This window comes from Mytilus edulis, chromosome 3, assembly GCF_963676685.1.
Source record: "Mytilus edulis chromosome 3, xbMytEdul2.2, whole genome shotgun sequence".
Lineage (NCBI taxonomy): Eukaryota > Metazoa > Mollusca > Bivalvia > Mytilida > Mytilidae > Mytilus > Mytilus edulis.
Genome location: NC_092346.1, coordinates 51,709,674 through 51,732,206, shown reverse-complemented (window position 1 = coordinate 51,732,206; position 22,533 = coordinate 51,709,674). Strand labels below are relative to the sequence as shown.

Sequence of the window (22,533 nt, the reverse complement as noted above, 5' to 3'; positions counted from 1 at the left end):
CAAAATAGATGTAGACAAACCAGATAGACTATCATTTACATGCATAAAGCTGTGAACAGAAAACAAGAGAAAATTCAATTTAAACATCTCAGATAACTATTAAGTTAAGATAAGATAGATATAATGTCCTGTTCTAACACATTGTAAATGGCTGTCAAATATTCTTTGAAATTTTGGGAAGTACTGCATATCTTTAGATTATAATCTAGATAATGTAGTTAAAGTTTTATTGCACCTTCTGTCAATGGTCAACTTTTATATTGTTTTGAAATATGACACTTTAAACAGTTGCATATTCTGTCTACATCTATGGCCACGAAATTCCACTAAAAATGCGAATAAAAGGTGAATGCATCTCCTGTGTGGATTAGAAAACACCATACTTTCAAATTAAACTGTCACTAATATAATACTATGTTAGTTGATAGATACCACATGTTGTAGAGTGTATTTTGTTTTCTTCATTTATATGTAAAAACAATGTGCATTATGGAAGTTATCTAGAATACACAATATCAACCAAGGAATGATTCTTTTATTTTTTTTATGTTTGATTTTATTAAACAACTTTATTTCATTTTTTTTTTAATACATGCTGAGAGTGACAGCTATTTCTGTGCAGTTAGAGATAAGAATAGGTTTCTTTAAAATGGATTTCAAGGTCAATTATAATTGCCATGTGTTGTAAATATTTGAACTTTAATTACATCAACATCTAAAAACGACATTTTTTTTCGTTTGAGCTTTAATAAAGGGTTATAACAATTTGCTAGACGAAAAAAATCTATTATTTCATCTATGATCTAATGTTCCATCGAATATTATGAATACTCTGCCATGATAGAATATTATGTAATGCAGAAAGTATTTGATTCATTATTTTGAATATTTTAACACAATTAAGTATATCACAGATTTCCGTTGAAGGGACTGCACCAATTGCCGCAACTATTTATAAATTATTTGTTTATAAATTTTTCCATCAAATTCAAATGTATTGTTTTCTAAAATGAATCTCAACAAATGTATTAATACATTGACGGCGGAGCTTGATTTGTCAAAACTGTCATGGACTCGTTTAACAGGACGTTTGGGGAAGATTAGTAAACATCTTTGTTATATTATACCAAACCAAAAGGCTAATTAGGTTCTAATTTCTCAATAATATTAATGAATGATGTAGTATCCTTAAAGGTATATGTTAGACTGATTTTGAACTATACGTACAAGAAAATGATCAACATAATGACCTACAAAGAAGGGGGGGGGGGGGGGGGGGGGCAATACCTTTTTGTGTTAACCTGTTTTTGCCTTTGTGTTTTAACTGTTATTTTAGACAAAATTAAAACTGTTAACTGTTTTCAACCCACTGGTTGTTATCTGTTCTGTTAAAATTTGTAATGTTGTTAACTGTTTTTATGAAAATGGGATTCCTGTACTATCTGTTACTAGACACTTAAAGTGTTTTTGGACATAATTTGTCTCTGAGAACTGATCTTACATGTACCTGTTGTTTACAAGAATCTTAAGATTCACACTAATCACATTGAATTTGCTGTCCATTTCTTTCTTTACGGTGCTTCCTCAAAGGAGAAACATAAACAGCATATATGTAACTGTCTTTGAGTATAGTAAATCCTTCATAAAATTTAGAATGGAAATGAGAAATGTGTCAAAGAAACAACAACCCGACCAAAGAGTGGAAAACAGCCCAAGGCAAAACAAAAAAGTCTTTTACACAGCGAAAAAATCTTGCACCAGGAGGCGGGCTGCTGACTCCGAAGGGAGCAATAATTTAACTTCAAAAAGGGGGGGGGGGGGGGGGGGGGAAGGAGGGGTTAGAAGTTATATGGCCGTTTTCTGAACAAAAATGTGTACTAGATTATATAAAATAAACGTGCCAATAAACTCCGAAACATGTAAATGAACCAAAAAAAAAAAGAAAAAAAAAAAAAGACTAGAGCAGAGGTTCCAGACTTGGTACAGGTGCAACACATGTGTCAGTGTTAAGCATGTTTTGTGAGATCTCAACCCTCGCCCTATACCTCTAACCAATGTAGTTCATTCTGTCTCCTATTTATAGTTTATCCCAAAGTTAACAGGAGTGGCCACTCCTCAACCAGCTAAATTCCTGGTCAGTCCCAAGATAAAACAATTAACTGTAGATATAGAAATTTTGATAAGTTACATTGACCCAGAGCACCTGAATGTAGTTGTGAAAAATAAAGTACCATTTTAATTTGCAAAAAAAGTTTGTTTCGGAATAGTTCAAAAAAGAAAGAAAAGAAAACAGATAATTTATAAAATCCTGTTTAAGAATAGGTTTATTAACTTTTCAAAATTTCCTCTTTTGAAAAACCATACCATGCTTTATACCATGGTATAATAATTTGTACCATGGTATAGTAATTTGTACCATACCATCATACCATACCATGGTACCATTCATGCATACCATGGTATGATGGTATTCGTACCATACCATCATACCATAACACATACCATACCATCGTACCATACCATGTTTTACAGTATGCCCAAAAAAACACATGTACAATTTGAGAATGAAAAACATGCAAATGTGAAGACTGCTTTATGACTTGAAAATGGATGATAGCTTTTATGACTAAGAAGATTTGAAGATGCAATTTACTATTTTCTTCCTGTTTATTGTAAGTAGATATATTGGAAACAAAGTAGTTTTCATTAGGTCTCAGGAAGACCTGATCAATGAAAATGAAACTGCTAAAATTTAACAGTAATGACACTTTCAAAAATGTGCCATCTAATACCAAAGGTCAAAGCACATATATCTATATAATTGGTCAGCCTTTTGTTTAATGTTTGACTTCAATTTATAAAAATTTTGAATATATTATAATTTTAATGAGGCACAATTAACTATTTCAGCCAATAGGCATCAGTATTTTTGTAATAACCTTCATAGTCACACTTAATACAAGTTTTGCAACATTTAGATGTTGTAAGAATATCAGCTCTTCAAGGTTATATGAACCTTTTGCTATTTTATTTTGCTTTCATGCCACAAAAGTATCATAAATGTGACTCACACCTAGTATCTTCTGACATCAAAGCTCCAGAAAACATGATAATCAAACCTATACATTTTTCCACAGAATCCTTTGAATTTTTACACTACTTTAAATACCACCAAACATTAACCAGAGTTTGAATCTGACGTCTACAGATCATGATAATAAGGAAACTAGAAATACTTAAGGTTTTCAACTAAGTATGAGGACTACCATTTTAAAGGAAATGATATTTTGCATATGTAATATTCAATATCGTCTGTTTGAAACTACAGCTTAATAGTTGTTTCAGGCAGCTCTTGACTTGCGAAAATTATACACAATAATTTAATGCATTAGTCTGCATTTTATAAGTCAAAATATTCAAATATTTATTTTGATTTTCCTGTTTTGGGCTAAGTTATTTTTTTCCAGTTATTACCAGGTAGCCAAAATACTGGTATTCTTTTCCATCAAAGCACCCCTCCCCAAACATTACATCAGTTTGTCATCCCCAAGTAACTTGTACTATAATTCAATGACATTTTTGAGGGCCCTCATGGGGTTTTTGATTATGTGATTACTTGGCCGTTTTTTTAATGATTATTTGATTATTAAGCCAAATATTTCATGATTATTTGATTACCTAGGACTGTATTTTTAGTTTATGATTATTTGATTACTAAAGATAAGCAAATATTTAATGATTATGTGATTATATTGGCAAAAAAATGGTGATTATGTGATTACTAGGACCCCCCCATGAGGGGCCTCATTTTTAGCTCACCTGGCCTAAAAGGCCATGTGAGCTTTTCTCATCACTTGGCGTCCGTCGTCGTCGTCGTCGTCGACGTCGTCGTCGTCGTTAACAATTTTTCAAACATCTTCTCCTCTGAAACTACTGAATGGATTTGAATGAAACTTAACATGATTGTTCCTTAGTATATCCTGCACAAAATGTGCGCTTCGATTTTTGATCCGTCAAAAAACATGGCCGCCGTTACTTAAAATAGAACATAGGGGTCAAATGCAGTTTTTGGCTTATATCTCAAAAACGAAAGCATTTAGAGCAAATCTGACATGGGGTAAAAATGTTCATTAGGTCAAGATCTATCAGCCCTGAAATTTTCAGATGAATCAAACAAACCATTGTTGGGTTGCTGCCACTTAATTGGTAATTTTAAGGAAATTTTGCAGTTTTTGGTCATTATCTTGAATATTATTATAGATAAAGATAAACTGTAAACAGCAAAAAAGATCAGCAAAGTAAGATCTACAAATAAGTTAATATGACCAAAATTGTCAATTGACCCCTTAAGGGGTTATTGTCCTTTAATGACAATTTTTCACAATTTGTTCATCATATTTGCTAACTTTAAAAAATCTTCTCCTCTGAAACTACTGAATGGATTTGGTTAAAACTTAGCATGGTTGTTCCTTAGATTATCCTGCACAAAGTGTGTGCTTTGATTTTTGATCCGTCAAAAAACATGGCCGCTGTTACTTAAAATAGAACATAGGGGTCAAATGCAGTTTTTGGCTTATATCTCAAAAACGAAAGCATTAAGAGCAAATCTGACATGGAGTAAAAATGTTCATTAGGTCAATATCTATCAGCCCTGAAATTTTCAGATGAATCAAACATCCAATTGTTGGGTTGCTGCCACTTAATTGGTAATTTTAAGGAAATTTTGCAGTTTTTGGTCATTATCTTGAATATTATTATAGATAAAGATAAACTGTAAACAGCAAATATGATCAGCAAAGTAAGATCTACAAATAAGTCAATTTGACCAAAATTGTCAATTGACCTCTTTAGGAGTTATTGCCCTTTAAAGACTTTTTTCACAATTTGTTCATCATGTTGACTTACTTTAAAAAATCTTCTCTTATGAAACTGCTGTATCAATTTCAGCCAAACTTAGGCTAAATGAGTTTCAGAGTTTCAGAGTATCTAGTATAAATTTTATATTTCATTTCCTTGTATGTCAAGAAACATAGCTCCTATGGCTAAAATAGAACATAGGAGAAAATGATTTTTTTTTGCTTTTGAAGAAAATAGGACGATTCAAAGAACATTTAAATAAATTGAAAAGCTCAAATAATCATTGATGAGAGATTAAACCAAAAAAATTCAGGTGAGCGATTCAGGCTCTTGAGAGCCTCTTGTTAGTTTAAAGTATTATGAAACCCTTAATATGATGGCAATCTTTACTTGATTTGGATTTACGGCGAATTGAACTAAAATAAGTTTTTTCAATATATGTCTGAGTTCCTTGCATAGGAATGTTCTTATCTAGTCTCAAAGGACCTTCAGATGAGAATTTACTGATACCTTAACTGATTTGTTAGGGACTGAGGAAAATATTTTGCATTTGGAAGGCATTTTTTAGCAGTTATTCATTCTTATATTCTTGCACCTGCACTTTTATCACAACTAAAATCTTGGCGTGTTTTTCATCCTTGAAGTTCGGTAATAATACAGGTTGATGAATGAATTCTAAAAACTTTAACTTCTGTGATTTATCTTAAGTCAAGGAAGATTTACCGGTATATTTTAACATCTATTTTGGGTATGCCTTAATAGGACAGCAACCCTACAACACACAAAAAACTGAAAGACAAAGATCTATCATCAACAATAAAATCAGAAGAATGAGATATATATGATAAAAGAGAATCCCCAAGGTTCCCTACTTGGAAGAGGCACATCCGCATGTGGCAGACATAAAGTAGGTTGTTTTTTTTGGTATTTTTATGCTCCACCTACGATAGTAGAGGGGCATTATGTTTTCTGGTCTGTGCGTCTGTTCGTCTGTTCATTCGTCCGTTCGTTCGTCCGTCCGTCTGTCCCGCTTCAGGTTAAAGTTTTTGGTCAAGGTAATTTTTGATGAAGCTGATGTCCAATTAACTTGAAACTAGTACACATGTTCCTTATGATATGATCTTTCTAATTTTAAAGCGAAATTAGACTTTTGACCCCAATTTCAAGATATTTACTAAATGCTTGTAGTTACTGAAACCAAGCTTTAAGAACTTAACTTGCTGACATTAATTCATGGTGTCATATTCTTTAAAAAAAGATTTTTATAAAGTGGCAGTTCAATACAAATACCAAGTTGTGCAGAATTTCAATGCAGAAAAACAAAAGAAAAAGAATAAATTAGCAAATTGATGTTCATTACTAAAAATGTCAGACACTATTTTGAATAAGAACAATATAACTGTAACCTTAATCATTGGGCAAAAAAAGTCTACATATTGTGGTTATATGATAGGAACATTCAGGTATAAAAAAAAGCCTTAAAGTATATATACTTGTATTCCTCATCACTAGGTACTCTAATATTCTGTTTAATCTATGAATATGCCCACTGGATTTATAGATGTAAAATTTTTAATGTTTTTATCAGCTGTATTTTGTTAATCTTCAAAATTTTCAGGATTTGAATAGGTTCCAAAGAAGTTTTGTAATAAAATATATGTTAGAGTTAATCTTTTGGTTTTTACAGTTTATTTATCCAGACATATTGTATATGATTGATTTTGCTTAGGTGTTTTCATGTTTTTATTATGCTATTTTTAATGTTGTTCCTATTTCAGAAGATTATAAAGAGTATGAAAAATATGCTATTGTCATTTTTTATATAAATTTACTTGTCAGATTAAAACTGTATGATAATTTGTTGAATCATATAGTCATCACTATGTTTGTCTGCCTGTCTTGGCAGTTGTCCTTCTTTCATTAAAATCAGACTATAACTGTTTTAGAATAATGAATTGGTTGATTGAAACCTTTGACTTTTGCATGGACATCACACATTAACATTAATGAATGTGAAATAGAAGCTCATGTAAATTTTAAAATTATGGTTGTTGCGGTTTATAATATTAAAGAGGGGGAGATATGACCTTTATGGGGACTCCGGGATCGGGTGTTTTTAAGTTCAGGATTTCGGGATTTACCCTTTCGGGACCTCTGGATTTCGGGTTTTTAAGCCCTGGATTTCGGGATCTGGTGTTTTTAAGCCTGGGATTTCGGGACCAGGACCCCTCCTACCTCATCTCATTAAAGGAGATTCATCAAAATGGCAAAATCAGCAGAACTGATGGTTTCTGGATGATACTTTAAATTTTTCTTTGATCAACAGTTTTCTGTTTTATAATGTTAAATATTTTTTTTAAATAATTAAATACAAAATTCAATTATGAAGCTCTCTCAAATTCAAGTTTTATTGCATTTTATTCCTTCTCCAGTCAATTGGCTCGGATAATCTATGTTTAAAAACTTTATGAAATGTCAATTATGCACCTGAGTTCCCATAACCTGGATGTAAGCTGTTATATTTCGCCATTCAGCCTTCAACAATGAGAAAAAATCAATACTGAATAATGAGCTATGAAATGTCCAGACATTTAAAAAGTTTAATGAAATAAGATGTTCATCTAAGGATACCTTTAGATTATGAGCTCAAGAGCAAAGTATTCAGTTAAATTTTGTTCAAGTTGTATATTTATTGGAGTACCATCACTATATTTTTTTCAACATCTTTCATAGTTACTTTCTGTTACCCCAGCATAGAGCAAATATGAATATAATGTTTTAATTACTCTCATTAGTATATCACTTTTTTATCCTGAAAATCCAAGAATAAACCAAAGTCTGATAAGTGATCAATCAAGAATGTTGAAACAGTATTATGTTGTTACTGACTGACAGTTAATTAACACCATCTGAGACTAGACCGGTGAAGATGAGTTTTTCTGCATGATGAAAGATGCTGCTTTGTATGATTCTTATTGGTGTAATTATCTAATTTTATAAATAAAACAATATTTAGATCTATGTTAATTATCCAATTAAAATTCAATTATCCATTGGTGTTTGCTTCACGTCAAGTGGCAAATATTACATATAGGACAGTTCATTGTGTAAACTGTCACAGTAGATCAGTTATATAGATTTTTCAACGTGATGTTTCAGGGAGATAAAATTTGGACTCCTTTTTCACTAGTGAAGAGTCAAAATTATTAATAATAAGTATATGTTATATCTACGAAGTTTGAATAAGATGATGAGTTTTATTAATAACAAAGTGTAAATTATTTATTTGAAAAGAAAATCTAATTTGCAGCTGTACATTTATGTCTTCAATCAACTTTTTTCACCAGAAAATTATAATTGTATTGTTAATAGGATGAGGTTGGTGAATTAGATATTCTGCCTTTCTTTGTGTATTACGGTCTGATATTGATCTTAAAAACTTTGTAGCAAAGCTCTTCAATGTCTGCACACAAAGTGAAGATCAAATGATCATTCAATGATATAATCCACAATCATTGACATTTGGTTTCAATACATACACAAATTCAGATCTGAATAGCTATTCCCAAGAAAAAAGAATAACACTTGGCTCTCTAAAGTTTTCAAAAAAGAGTATTAATACAAAATGTCAATTCCACAATAACATCATTAAATAATTGATTATTTTTAAAATGTCATTTAGTGGTACAATCTGAGTTCTCTGAAAAAGTATTAGTAAATTAGGAATTCAATATTCAATCTAATATATTAATAATCCATTTCATTAACCATTTGGAGAAAAAAATATATATTCTTATGATTTTATGTAATATGTTGCTGCTTCTACTTGTACTTACCATAGGATGTCTGTGTCCATACATTAAACCAGTCTCTGATCTGTCGTGGTCATCATGGGGTACATTTATATTCCTATAATCCCTACGTAAATCACTTTTTGAATCTTCATTTCCAACAACGAATTTAACACCAGAACTTTGATTATTATCTGTTGAAAATGAATCCATCACTTTGAGCACTTTAGCTATAAAATCCGAGGAAATATCTTCTTCCTTTGGAAACATCTCTTGTTTAATTGGAACCGATGTATGCATCATTTGACCATTATTGTCAAAACTATCAAATTCTTTAACATTTTCTAAACATCCTGATGCTGTTTTCCTTGTACCAGGACCATGTTCCGACTTGCTTTCAATAACATCGGATTGATCTTTCTCCTTTGACATGTATTTGACTTTTACTTTCTCTTCTGCATATTTATTGTCCTGATAATGTGTTTTGCTTGCTGATATTGACTCTTTCATGTCCACAGTGTCAGCCCGAGGGCTATCAATTTGCTTAATTCCATTCTTCTGCTCTTTTTCTCTACTCATTTCAATGATATTGTCGTCATTCAATTTTAGGAAAGGTTTAAATTCAACTATCTTTTCATCAGTTGAGTTTTCACTCATGGCAGCGGTCGATTTAAACGTTTCTTTTCTGATTTGTTTTTCATGTTCTTTTTTTAAAGAGAAAAACTGCATGCATATTGTTTCCTCTCTTTCTTTATTATCTTCGACACTTTTCTGCACCTGTTTACTTTTATTTCTAGTGCCATCTTCGTTTTTGTGCATTTCTTTTAGCTCGTTATCCCCATCTGATGAAACATTGTTCTGCTCATTATCACCTATTGGATGTTTGATGGACAAAACATTGGCTCCTGTTGGATGGTCAGATTTGTTATGACGTTTTGGTTTTGGCAGTGTTTTTGGTGGCTTGGGCTTTGACTTCGAGGTTGTTGATATCTTTGAGTCAACTTCGATGTTTCTACTATTGTTGGAGTCAACTGCGATGTTTCTATTCTTTGAGTAAACTTCGGTGTCTCTACTCTTTTTTGAGTCAACTTCAAAGTCTTTACTCTTTTTTGAGCCAACTTCAATGTCTTTACTCTTTTTTGAATCATCTTCAATGTCTCTAATCTTCTTTGAGTCAATTTCGATGTCTCTACTCTTTTTTAGGTCAACTTCGATGTCTTTACTCTCTATTTTATCGTTATTATTAATCGGGCTTTTAACATCAACATGTGATTCAATAGTGTTTTCGTCTTCGAGGTCACGTTTTTCTTGTTGAATCTTCTGAATTTTGTCATATAAATTTTTCCATTGAAACAAAGTTTCGTTCGATTTCCTATTAGGTTTTGAAGTTTTATTTTGAACTTCCCTCGGTATTACGTCCGACGTGGTGATAATGGAATCATCAGGAACCCTCTGCCATACACCTTCAATACGTGCCCATTTTAAGTGTTTTGATGGTGAAACAGCTTTCAAGTGACAGGTTAGTCCAGGATCAGATGGCGAAACAGAAATAATTCCAGGTCTTGTTTTCTGAATAAATTTACTACATATCTCTGAAACTTTCCCATGTCCAGAGAGACTGTGTACCTGGTCACTATCCATGTCTCGTGGTGAGTGAGAACATGCTGCAGGACTCTTGCTTCTTGCTCTTTGCTTGATCTTTGGTGTTAAAGTATCAGTGTTCTTTTCAATATGTCCATCAAAAAGTATTGTATCGGTAAGGCGCCTTATATTTTTCCTGTCTTTACTCTTTTGTACTTTAACATTAGCTGTCAGACCCATTTCATTATTATGTTTCTCACTTGTGGGCAAATCCAAAGTCATGTGTTTCCTATCAGCTTGACTTACATTGTCTTCAACATGGTTTTCACTTGCTTCATCAGAACACGTTTTTGATGACTTATCATTTTCAATACAAGGGATGGCATTGTTAGCTATGCATATCACAAATTTTTCATGCATTTCTGCAAATGGAGAATTTGAAATTTTTTGTTCATGTTTCAGATGTTCGGTATCAGAGGAATGCAAGATGTTACTGTTATCTAGTACCAAATTACTTTCTAATTGAGGTTCACATTTATTTAAATTTGACGACTTCTGCTCGATATCATATTCTGTCTCTTTTAGTACATTTGATGTAAAATCAGCAGAAAAAGTTTTATCAACTTCATTTGGGACTTTATCAGATATATTCATATTGAAATTCGATGTACTTGGTGTGCATTCGTAATTAGCATCTACGAAAATGTTCTTATCTTGCATACTCGTATCTGATGGCATGGACTGATCTTGATAATATTTTGTATCAGGTGAAGAGTTTATCACCTGACCAATATCAAAAGCATGCTCATTACTTACAGTTTGAAGAGTTTCCACGCTAACACCATTTTCATTTCTTGACAAGGAATCTTCGTCACGAAGACACAAATTTACGGTTTCCTCAACGTCAACTGGTGAAACATGTACATCTGATTTCCCATTGACACATTCGGTTTTACTTATAGTAGGTAACTGTTCATTCAGTTGTAAAGTACATTCCACAGATATAGAAAACCCTTCCTCGGAACGAAAAAGTTTGTCCAAATTTATAGCACGTCTGTTTTCTGTCGTGTTGGAAACCGGTAAAGTCCTTTTCACGACACCATGTGAGGCATCCGCTTCAGAATCTTCAGAGCGTTTAGCACTTGATAATGCTGTTTTATCTAATAAAATTAACTCAGAATCTTGGCTTTGTGAATAAGATAATGTTGTATCATGTTCGTAAGTTATTATTTTAGTAAAAATTGCCTCTTCGTTTAGTTTTTCTTCGACATGTTTATTAGTTCTTTCATCCGTGTGATATTTGAGACGAACCGTACTTTTATTAATCAGTGAACTTTCTGTGCATCTGCTTTTTGAATTTAAACTTTCGCTATAACATGTACCAGATATATTTCTACCTGCACTATCAAAAGTTTCAGATTTGTGTGATGAAGATGTCTGATAAATTTCATTGGTGTGTAGAACCGGCACTTCCCCTTTTGAATAATGTGAACAGTCATCAAGTCTTGAATTCTTCGTTGAAGAGGAAACAGTGCAGGTTTGTGGATTTTTAAGTGACAATTGTTCGTACTTTTGTTTACGTTCTGCCCTGCTGAACTGACGGCGTGGTCGTCTTGGACCCGGGGAGTTTTGTACGCTACTGCTTGCCATGCTGCTGTCACTATTCTCAGATTCTGTTTCGATCAGTTCAGTAGTTGAATCGGTTAAACTCTTATCACTATAAATTTCATCTTTTATTAAAGTTAAATCCTCCTTTGAACATACGTTGTTGGACAAAATAGCATCATCTAAAGTTTGGTCACAATAAAACTGTACACTTTCAAATGTTGTTATAGTCCTGTCATTAGTCTTGTTTTCTGTACAATCATTATACTCTTTTATATAATCCTTTTTTAGAAGATTGATATTTTCACAAATTAGCTCATCTCGTACTCTTGAAACTTCCTCATTTTGATTAATTGTTTTAGTTTCAAATTGACTATTTCCTTGTATTGATGGAGTTCTCACTTCATACGTTTCCGTTTTATCAAATGTTTTATCGAATGTTGCGAAGTCGCCCTTGCTTGACTCTAAATATAAACCATTGTTGAAATATCCATCTGAATCGTGTTTTGATGCAAAGTCCTCTACAATGTTGTTGTTTTCTAAATTAAGATGGCCTGTTGAACTAGTTTCAGATTTGCATTCTTCTTCGCATTGCTGTTCTGATTGTTGTCCAAAGTATATATCATCAACTTCCTCTTGTGAATGTTCTGATTTACATGAGTTTTGGTTTATCAGGTTCTCCATAATGTTTGGCTCTGATAATTTTTCAGTTTTGACATATACTTCTTTGACGGCATTTTCCGCTATATCTATGTTGTACTTAGATTCAAATTTACATCGATTAACTTCATTTATTTCTACGCTCAATTTATCGTTTCCTGCATTGAGATGTTGTTCTAAATTTGAATGTTGGGAGATATTCTCTTCATAATCGTTAGACACATATTGAGCCTTATCAAAATCTTCCGAATCAACTGGCAAAAAAGTGTTTATAAGCCGTTCTGACGTATCACGATCATATTTCCACTGCTGACTAATATTTTCTATCATTAAATCAGTTGAATTTTCTAAATCATTTTCTGTCGTGCAAGTTCTGTCAATATAATTATGTAACAAATCGGTTTTAGATTCTAAAGGCAAAGCATTCAATGCACAATTGTCTGACATCAACTGCACGTGAGATTTCTCGCACTTATCGTCTGCATCACTGTCCGCTGCATCATTGTGTTTGCCGCATAAAATCTCTTTGTTTTTGTTACTATCCATTGTTTCGTTAGTTCGATTCATAGGAACAACTCTGTCATCTAATTGTACGTTGTCGTGTTCGTTTTCTCCTTCACTTGCGGACCAGTATTGTTCACTACACACAGATTCAATACTTGAATGAACTTCAGGTTTCTGTTGAATATCCATGGGATTAATAGTCTTACTATTTGATATAGATCTAATCTCCATTAATGGATCTTGCACCTGTTTTTGAAGTTGTTGGTTTGTTATAATATTTGTATTTTGTGCTTCACAAAAATCAAACGGCTCTTCTTTGATTTGATCTGCTGTAGGAACATGATCAGTTTTATCAGATAGACACACTGTTTTTGATGTTTCTGCATTGATATCAGAAGTATTATTACAAATGGGATGTTCCTCTTCGTGTGACTTTTTGTCGGACTGTTTTAATAGGTCTTCAGCTTGCTGAACATTAGTTTTGTTTTCTACTTTATCCTTGTAAATTTTACCTTCAACAATATGTTTTGTATCAGTTGTCTGTGGCCGTTGTATTTTAGAGACGACGGTGGTGTGTTGTTGTTTTAATTTTGACTTTGGAAGTTTTGATGTTCTCTGTATTTTCGACTCTGCTGTCGTTTGCTTTTTGCTTTTTTCATCTTCTGGTGTCCTAGCAACCTTGACAGATTTGATACTTGATAGGCTAGCCCTGCGAATAGGTACTTTGTTAATTTGTAGTAACTCAGGTTTTCGTGCATTTGTAATGTTAAGTTTCTTCTTAGTTGTTTCTTGTTTAACTTTCAAACTTTGATTCTTAACTGTACAAGGAGATACGACGCTCGATGCCCTCGAGCTCCTTGACAAGGTAGGACTTGGTGTACAACTTTTCGACGAGCACGGTGTCTTGAGATCTGTCATCTTACTAAGCTGGATTTTGTTCGGGCGAGACGCTATAGGAATCTTGTTAACTTTCCCTGACGAAGATTCTGATGGATTTCTGTTTGTTGTTTTAGGAATATTTGAACTTTGTGATTTTTTAGTGGCTTTACTGCTAACTGGTCGTTTTTGAGTAGCACTTCGGTCAGATAATGATGCAATACTACTAGCTCTTGAACTAAGAGATGTCGTTGGACTTGGCGAATGACGCTGTGTTTTGTGTTTTGCATTCATCTTCATTTCGTTTGGTCGTATAACACGATTAACTTTTGACGTGTTTTTGTGTGAAGCTTCCTCCTTTGAGGAAAGAAGAATATTGTTTGTAGTAGTATGTAGTGGAAGAGTATCTGGTCTCATGATTATTGGAGTTGTCTTTTCTTGGTCTGCTTTTGTTGGAATATGGCTTTTTAGAGATTCTTCACTGACTGTTAAATTTTTACCCTTAGGTTTTCTATTTGGAGAAGGAGTTAAACTTTTTCTTACAGTTTTGACATTAGATTGTGTTTGATAGTTGATTGATTTTTCTGGATCTTTGACATTTTCAGCTGTTTTCTGTGCGGCTGACGGACATCCAATAGAGGCTATTCTGTTGGTCGATAATTGTTTACCAGACAGTGTATGTTTTGAATTCGTTATCTTGGAAGAAGAAAAACTTCTATTTGATTTTTTCGTTGATTGACAACATTCGTTTTGTGTTTTAGAAATATCAGATGTGTCTTTTTCTTTTTGACTTGTTAACGTTTTTACTAATTTATCGGATGATTCGTTAGTCTTACCTCTGATAAACGATGTAGTTTTTGGCCTTACGCCTTTGTAAGATCCGCAAGATGATGCATTTGAAACATCAGAACACGGACTCCATTCCCTTAGATTGTCGATTGGTTTGTTAGGAATTAAACCAGTTGTGGCACCAGTACAACTATAAGGTTGCTTTTTGCCGCCAGAACAGACCGAACTCTGTATAGATGATGAACGATTCACATCAGATTTTGGTTTTGATATTTTTGAAGTAGGTGTACTTGTCCGTGGTATTTTCTCTTTGCGTTTAACATTCTCTTGGTTCACTTTTTCCTTTTCCGACCTGTCACTTTTATGCAGGGTTTTCACTCTAACTGAATTAACCAAATTCGGAATCTCTGAATTGAATTTTTTTATTGATATTTTGGGTGAAAGTAATTTTCTTCTCACTTGGTTCTCGCCTTTGGCTTTTGTTTGATCATTAACTTTTGTTCTATGGGTTTGTTTTCCATGATCACTTAAAGTACTACTTTGGTTATCCATTTGGTCAGTGTGTTTTATACACGATTTATTATCCATTAAGGTTTCCGTAGAGACACTTTGTAGGTTTTTCTTAGTACTCACCGTACATGGTAATAAGGTATCATGATTATTTCTGTCAGTAGTTTCAGTTGATGTATTTAATCCGTTATTAATAAACGTATTCCGATTTAATGAATCACTATTATCCTGATTACAAGAATCATTCGTACCTAAACCAAATATTTTGTTTTGGATACTTTCACTTAATCCTCGACATAAGTTAGGAACACTTGTCATATATTGTAAATCATTTCCCATCATCGTATTATCATTAATAATCGCTTTTGGCACACTTCTCTCCACGGATAATGATGATACTGCACAGTCATGGTCATTTACACATTGACCTGTAGTACCTACAATATTTTCACTTTGATACAATCCCGCGCAACTTTCATTACTTTTTTCATTGTCAGCAGACGACAGGTTTCCAAGTTTATAATCCTGACAGTTACCTTCTGATTGATTAGAAACAACAATATTTGCAGAAGATTCCTCATGATCGTAACTAATGTCTTTCTCAGATTTGATGTTCAAATCTAATAAATGAGATAACTTTTTCGGTGCATTTTGCTGCACCTTCTGATCAATTGAATTGTTCTGTCCGTCTGCTAACTGATCAATGATTTCTCGTGAATTAGTATTGCCAATACTACTGATATTATGTAATCGATCGGCAGATGGTTGTTCCCTAATGTAGTTCTTGCAGCGCAAAGTTGTGTTTCCACTTTCTTTTCGTTTTGTTTGATCAATTACTTTGATTTGCGCATCCGATGTTGGATACAATTTAGAACTGACAACTTTTGAATATTTATCTTTGGAGAAAGTTTCAGTACCTCCAGAGCAATTAATTGATTTATCTTTGGCAGCTTTACAAGTCTCATCCACTTCATCAGTTATTTCTTTATCACTTGATTGTCTATTATCACTTTCTACTATCTGTCTGTTGGGGCTACTTTGACAAACTTTGTTTATTGCTTTACTACTTGATGCATTGCTATCATTGTGTTTTTTAATAACCTTCTCACCTTGTCCGCTACTTTTCTTTCCATTCGAAGACGATTCCTTATCCTTTAGTTTGTTTTTTAACTGGTCAGATTTTCCAACATTAGTAGCATAGGATTTTTTGTTCTTTAGTAACAGTTTATCTTTATTAAGTTGCCTTTCTTCAGAAGTTTTATTTTTGACATTATCTGTTTTATTTTTATGAACATCACCAGCTGAAGTTTTCTTTAACTCATGTTTACGCTGATCGTCTTCTTTAATTGATGATTTAACTTTCACCTGTGGTGTTGTTACAGATTTTCCACTATTTGATTTTAATCTGTGTGCAGTTACGCTAGGTTTTGCAGGTTTTACTACATTTCCTGTCTCTTTTACCTGATCATCTGTTACTTTTCTTTCAATTTTGTCCTTACTCAAGGTGTGTTTTCTTCCTTTGTCATATTTTGGAGGCATAACAATTTCCATTATACCATCACTTCCCGTTTTTTGAAATTTCATAAAGTTCGAGGACACATCCGTTGAATTTACCTTGAAATTAATCGATGACTCACATTTTTCATTTGTTTTTAAAATGTCATTCTTGTCTTTTATCTTCAATTTTAAGCTATTTTTGACCTCTGAGGTAACACTTTTATTTTTGTCATCTTCAATATTTAATGTATATTTCTCAGTGGTTGGTTTATTGTTAGTTGATATGAATTCCACACAGGTAAAGTCATTGAATTTATATTGACAACCTAAAGGAGATTTTCGGCTATTTTTGTTATTTGCACTAATAGAGTCCTGTTCTGAATTTATTTTTAAACTTTCCCTACCTTCTTTAGAATAACTCTCAGATTTCGTTGTCAGATCTTCTATCTCATTATGGTTATTTTTGTCGGCATTTAAGTCCTCGTATAAAATATCCAATTCAGTTTTTAATTTTTGAAGATTTCCAGCACTTTTTAAATCATTTTGTTTCCCATCATTCGAATTGAAGCTTAGATTACCAGTGCCAGATTCTGTCAAATCACTGTTCTCTTTTGTAACTAGGGTTGTCCTCGACGTTCCAGTCTTACTTAATCTACCTTTAATTGTTACTGGTTCATTAACACGTGTATTACGACAGTATTTGTTTATACCATCGCTTCGTTGATTTTGTACATCTCCTTTATTAAACGGTATTGTCTTGTCTGTTCTACTGATTGTATCAACTATATACAACCTACTAACGTTTTTCTTACCTGTATGTTTGGGCACAGGTAGACATTGCTTATTCGAGATAACATTGGTAGTAGGTGTTTCCTGTACTTGAAGTTTGTTCACTTTGTTTTCGGGTTGAGATGTTGTAGCTGTACGGTGTTTATTTGAAGAAAGATCAGTATTGTTGAAGGTAGACTGATTACTCTTGAAATTACTTACTTTTCTTAATCCACCAGGATTAGCTTCATTTCCTTTCAACTTTGGTATTGCACTTGCATATTTCTTGATCTTTGAGCTGCGAATTGTTGCTGTTGATCCAACTTCTTGAAGACTGTCTTCCCCTTTGTCTTTGATCAATTTTCTGTATTTGTTTGTTTCTGATTTTAGCGTTTTCACCGAATTAAGTTGACAATCAGGTTTCCAATTCCTGGCAGTGGTAGGGTTTTCTGTTTCTGAATTATCTGATATTTCACAAAGAATGTCTCTTTGTTCACTGATCCTGGATGCAGTGTATTCAAATTTCTTCACACTATGAAGATCGGATTCTTTCAGTTTAAAATCCCTGGCCTTAAGTTGTGATATATTATCATCCCTATCAATATTTGTATTCCGTTTGTTAATATTGTTGTTGATATTATGTCGGATTATTTCGGTAGACTGGGAAAAAGAATGTTTTTCGTCACTCGCACACTTGTTTTGACTAGTAGAAACTTTCTTCCTTTGTAATAAACTGCCACTTTTAACCCTCTTGTATTTGTTAAATCTTTCATTTCCTTCTGCAGAAAAATTGTTTTGTTGGTTAATTTTGTTGAAGTTGATATCGCCCAAACTTCTTCCGTTTGTTAAATCTTCCTCAATTTCATGAATTGTGGCGAGAGCTACATTGTATTTAATTGAACGAGTACTACTTTCATTAGTAAAAGTCAAGGTATTTGTTAAAGGCACTTGTTTCTTACTGTTTAATCTGTATGGTAATTGACTTTGACGAACAGATGAATTTGTGTATTTAGACATATTTAGATCAGTTTGTCGGTTTCAATTTGCATTTCGTTTTATATTAATTAATTTGGGTAATATATAAGATTATTATCGGGTTATTATCCACATATTACATTGTTTATGCTTAGATAACTGGATCAAGATGAGGATAAAACAAGCCATCACAAGACTTGTAGACGGATTCTCCATGCTAAATCATTTCAGTGTGTTTTAATGTTTAATCAAACATTGTTTTGATTTTAAAGTTGAATGCAACGTTTAATTATATTAACAGATGGATTGATATTTAAATAAAATGTTATATTTTTTTTACTACCAGAGGTTAAAAGCTTCTATTTTAGAATGAATGTTGTTTTCTCTTTACTACTTTTGATAGAAGCTGTAGTTCGTTTGTCCTCGGGTTATATTGTTATCGTTCTAATGGCATTATGTAATTCCTACTGACAAACCGTTATTACACACACTTCACAGACATAAAAATCGATGAAAAACTTAGATATTCCTTTCAATTAAGTCATATTTCACGAATGTAGTCTGGGTTGTTGGCCATCAAATGTGTATTGACTCGACTGTTCATTCTGCAAAGTAAAATGATCAAATTAACCCTCAACATTCTGAATACGTATTGATTGAGAATCTGTCGGCCGCTATTACATAATATTTATATTAGAAATCTTAGGAATACTTCAGTAATAGATTACAGAAGTCTGTACCTTTTTTTTATATTAACAGTAATATGTTGTTGATTTAAAAGATAATTCAACCTATGATTGTCTTTGCTATATTTACCAGTTATATAGAAAACTTCATTTAGTTTTATGTTAAGCAGTAGTTTGATGTTTTTCCTACTTTTTGTTTTACGAATTCAATAACAATTTAAAAGTTTATTGATATGATTTTTTTAATATGATTTCTAAAAATGAGATCATGCAATAGGCCTTCATCTAAAATACACCTCCCCCTTTTTTTCTTTTTTTTTAATTCAAAAAATTAGAACCTTATAAACCGCACAGGTTTTCAATTATTGTTATGGTACATTTGCTCATGGTGTTGCATATTGTTTTAATCTATTTACACGGACAATCGCATGAGTGACTAGATATGCTACTGAATGCTTAAAACTGAACGCAGAACATATTCGGATCCTTCATGCGTATACAATTTATTTCTATTATGCTACTCACTACATAGAATTATAAATGATAACATTTTATAAATAACGTGCTTCCAAAAACGATATTTCTGGGTTTTCCTTCATCAGGAACGCACACGTGTAAACATTTGAAAGCCAGTTATACAATTCTCGATCCAAGTCACAATTTGTAAGAGTAAACTGGGCCGTTATAGGTCTAAGTACGGTATTCAACCCCGAACAGCAAGCTATAAAGCGCCCCCAAAATGCCTAGTGTAAAAACATTCCAACGGGAAAACCGACTGTCTAATTAAACATTTTAAACTTAACTCCAAAAGTATGGTTGAAAACCAGCATTTTCTAATTAATTCACCTTTATAATGGATTTCAAAATTATAACATATACTGTCGGGAGGAAAGATTTCAAACTTCAGCTCTATTTTTTTCTCTCCGCAACATAAAATGCAACCTACCTAGAAAAATGGTAGGTGCCTGATACAAGAATGTCTATTTACCAATATTTTGTGACCTTATAATATTAACCCATTCTTGTATCATACGTCACAGCTATCAGTTATCTTAAATTACGAATACTTTTAGATTAGAAAAACAATCGAACATTGTGCACATGAATATATTTCATTTGAAATGATGTGAAACATAATATCCACAATATATTTTCACATTATGTAAAAGCTTTTGGTTTTCTAATATTCAAAACTGTAGGCTCATTACCAACAAAACAGGGTAGTAAAAGGAAACCGTTTTATCTAGCCTAGACAGTTACCATTGTAGTGACCCTAATCCCCTGCACACAAAAATATGCATTCAAGAGAAAGTCAATAAAGTATATGGTCGTCTCTCTATAAAAATATCAGCAGTCACGACTCATTTAAAAACTATAATATTTAGAATGTATACTTTTTTTCTTGTGATCATATGATAGATACATAAATTTGTGGTATGAGTGCCAATGAGACAACTCTCAATCCAAGTCACAATTTGTAAAAAATAAACCATTATAGGTAAAAGTACGGTCTTCAACGCAGAGCCTTTAAAAGATCACATCGAACAGCAAGCTATAAAGGGCTCCACATGACTAGGGTAAAACCATTCAAACAAGAAAAACAACGGCTTAATCTTAACCAAGAAACATAAACCACTGAACAACAGATGCAAACAAATGCAACGGGTTTAAGCGTTTTATCAGGCGCCAACCTTCACACTAACCTGAATATAAGTTCAGATACTTTCCGAAAAAAATATATACTCAAAACAAAGGGGAAATTGCAACACTGTGCCGTTCAAAGATATAGCTAGAGTGTATATATATAAGCTATATATAGAGGGAAGAACAAAAAATTTGCGAAAGCAAATTTACAGATCTAACATTGTTGGGTTGATGTTTAGACGAGTTGTATATATATATATATACAACTCGTCTAAACATCAACCCAACAATGTTATATATATATATATTCTTATGAGCTTAGTTTTAATTCCTCACATATATAGACTAATTTAGTCAAAACACGAATGGAAATCTGTTGTTTTATGAGTGCTTAACTTGGAGTTCTTTTATCATTTCTACCGTTCCATCAGTTCTATATATAATTTATATATTTGTCGATACCAACATGCTTGTCTTTCATAATTCAGCTTCATTATTTAAGTTTGCAGTCAAGCTGACTGTATATTTCTCTGGTTGCGATTTCACTTAATGCCCTGTTCAGATGCATAGTCGTTGAAATCCGATTACACCTTTATGTAATTCGTTTCTTTACTTTGAAAGTTTTACGTCTTAAACTTCTAATATGTTTTGGTTCCTCCGAGCCATGCACGAAATCCCGTTGCTTTGCTATCCTACACGAAGCTACGAATTTGCACATGTTCAATCATAAATATTTGACTGATGTGTATAGTATTATGCCTTTCCCATTCTTCAAAGCAGTGTATTGACATATAAATATAAATCTTACCTCTTTGTGATATAACTCCTATAAAGGATGAACTTTTACATAAAGCTTGGTGGAGGTTTATGTGTTTGTCTGTGATCTTGTCAGGATAATTTCTATCGTTTCCAGGATACCTGCCGTTATGCTGTTTACAAATCGATACTGAAAACAACATTAGAAGCATCTATCAAATGTAGAAAAGTGATCTTTTGGTCTAGAGTAGACATGATATTTAATTAGTTACATTTTCATTTGTAATTCTCACCCAGGGGAGGGTTCTTTTGTCATTTTGTTTACATCATCAATTAACAGTACGGGGGAATAGTACAAATGGAATTGGTTTTTAAAAACATGATAAATCTCCAGACAATGTCGCTCTCTTCCTAATTACTAGACTGATATTTTATATATTGGTTATTTTAAAAGCAAACGGCAATTCATACTATATATCCATTATACATTTCGCTTAGATACAGGTTTTATCCGTTGACATTTATACGTTAGTTTTTGTGGAATTTTAGATTCCTGGAACTCTACCATAAACAGTGCAATTATAAATTACTTTCTTGTGTCACAAGATTGAACAAGCAGCCATCATTCAATTAGTATACATCTATCATTGGTCATATAATATGTCACTGTATCAATATATTCAAAAACAAAAGATTTTAATTACAAATTTAATGATAATTTCAATTTAACAAAATATTTGATTTAAATGGAATTATATGGATGATGATAGGTAGTAAAATGAAACCGATTTTCAAATTCCCATATGCCGAACGACTATTGTATCAAGTCTATACATGTACACTCCCAGAGATCGGACCACTTACCCCACTCTAAAGAAGACTGTACTTTTTGTTGATGTGTTTAAGATGTTACTGCCTTGTCTCCCAATTTGGATATCCTCCCCCAGACGGTATAAACTTTCAGTGTTAACAAATATGTTTTTCTTCAGATGACTAGGATGTTGTACTGACTAACTTTATGTTTAAGTATTATT

General features: G+C 32.7%; 1 protein-coding gene across 1 annotated transcript in view; it reads right to left on the bottom strand.

The window, feature by feature from the left end:
- Window positions 1-22,533, bottom strand: part of LOC139516769 (uncharacterized) — a 94,607-nt gene extending 72,074 nt beyond the window's left edge. The window contains exons 1-3 of the mRNA XM_071307058.1: window positions 22,364-22,533; window positions 21,552-21,689; window positions 8,694-19,018 (exon numbers count right to left, since the gene is read on the bottom strand). Of these exons, the coding sequence (XP_071163159.1) occupies window positions 8,694-18,455 (9,762 nt within the window). The 5' untranslated portion in view covers window positions 18,456-19,018; window positions 21,552-21,689; window positions 22,364-22,533. The remainder of the gene's footprint in view (window positions 1-8,693; window positions 19,019-21,551; window positions 21,690-22,363) is intronic.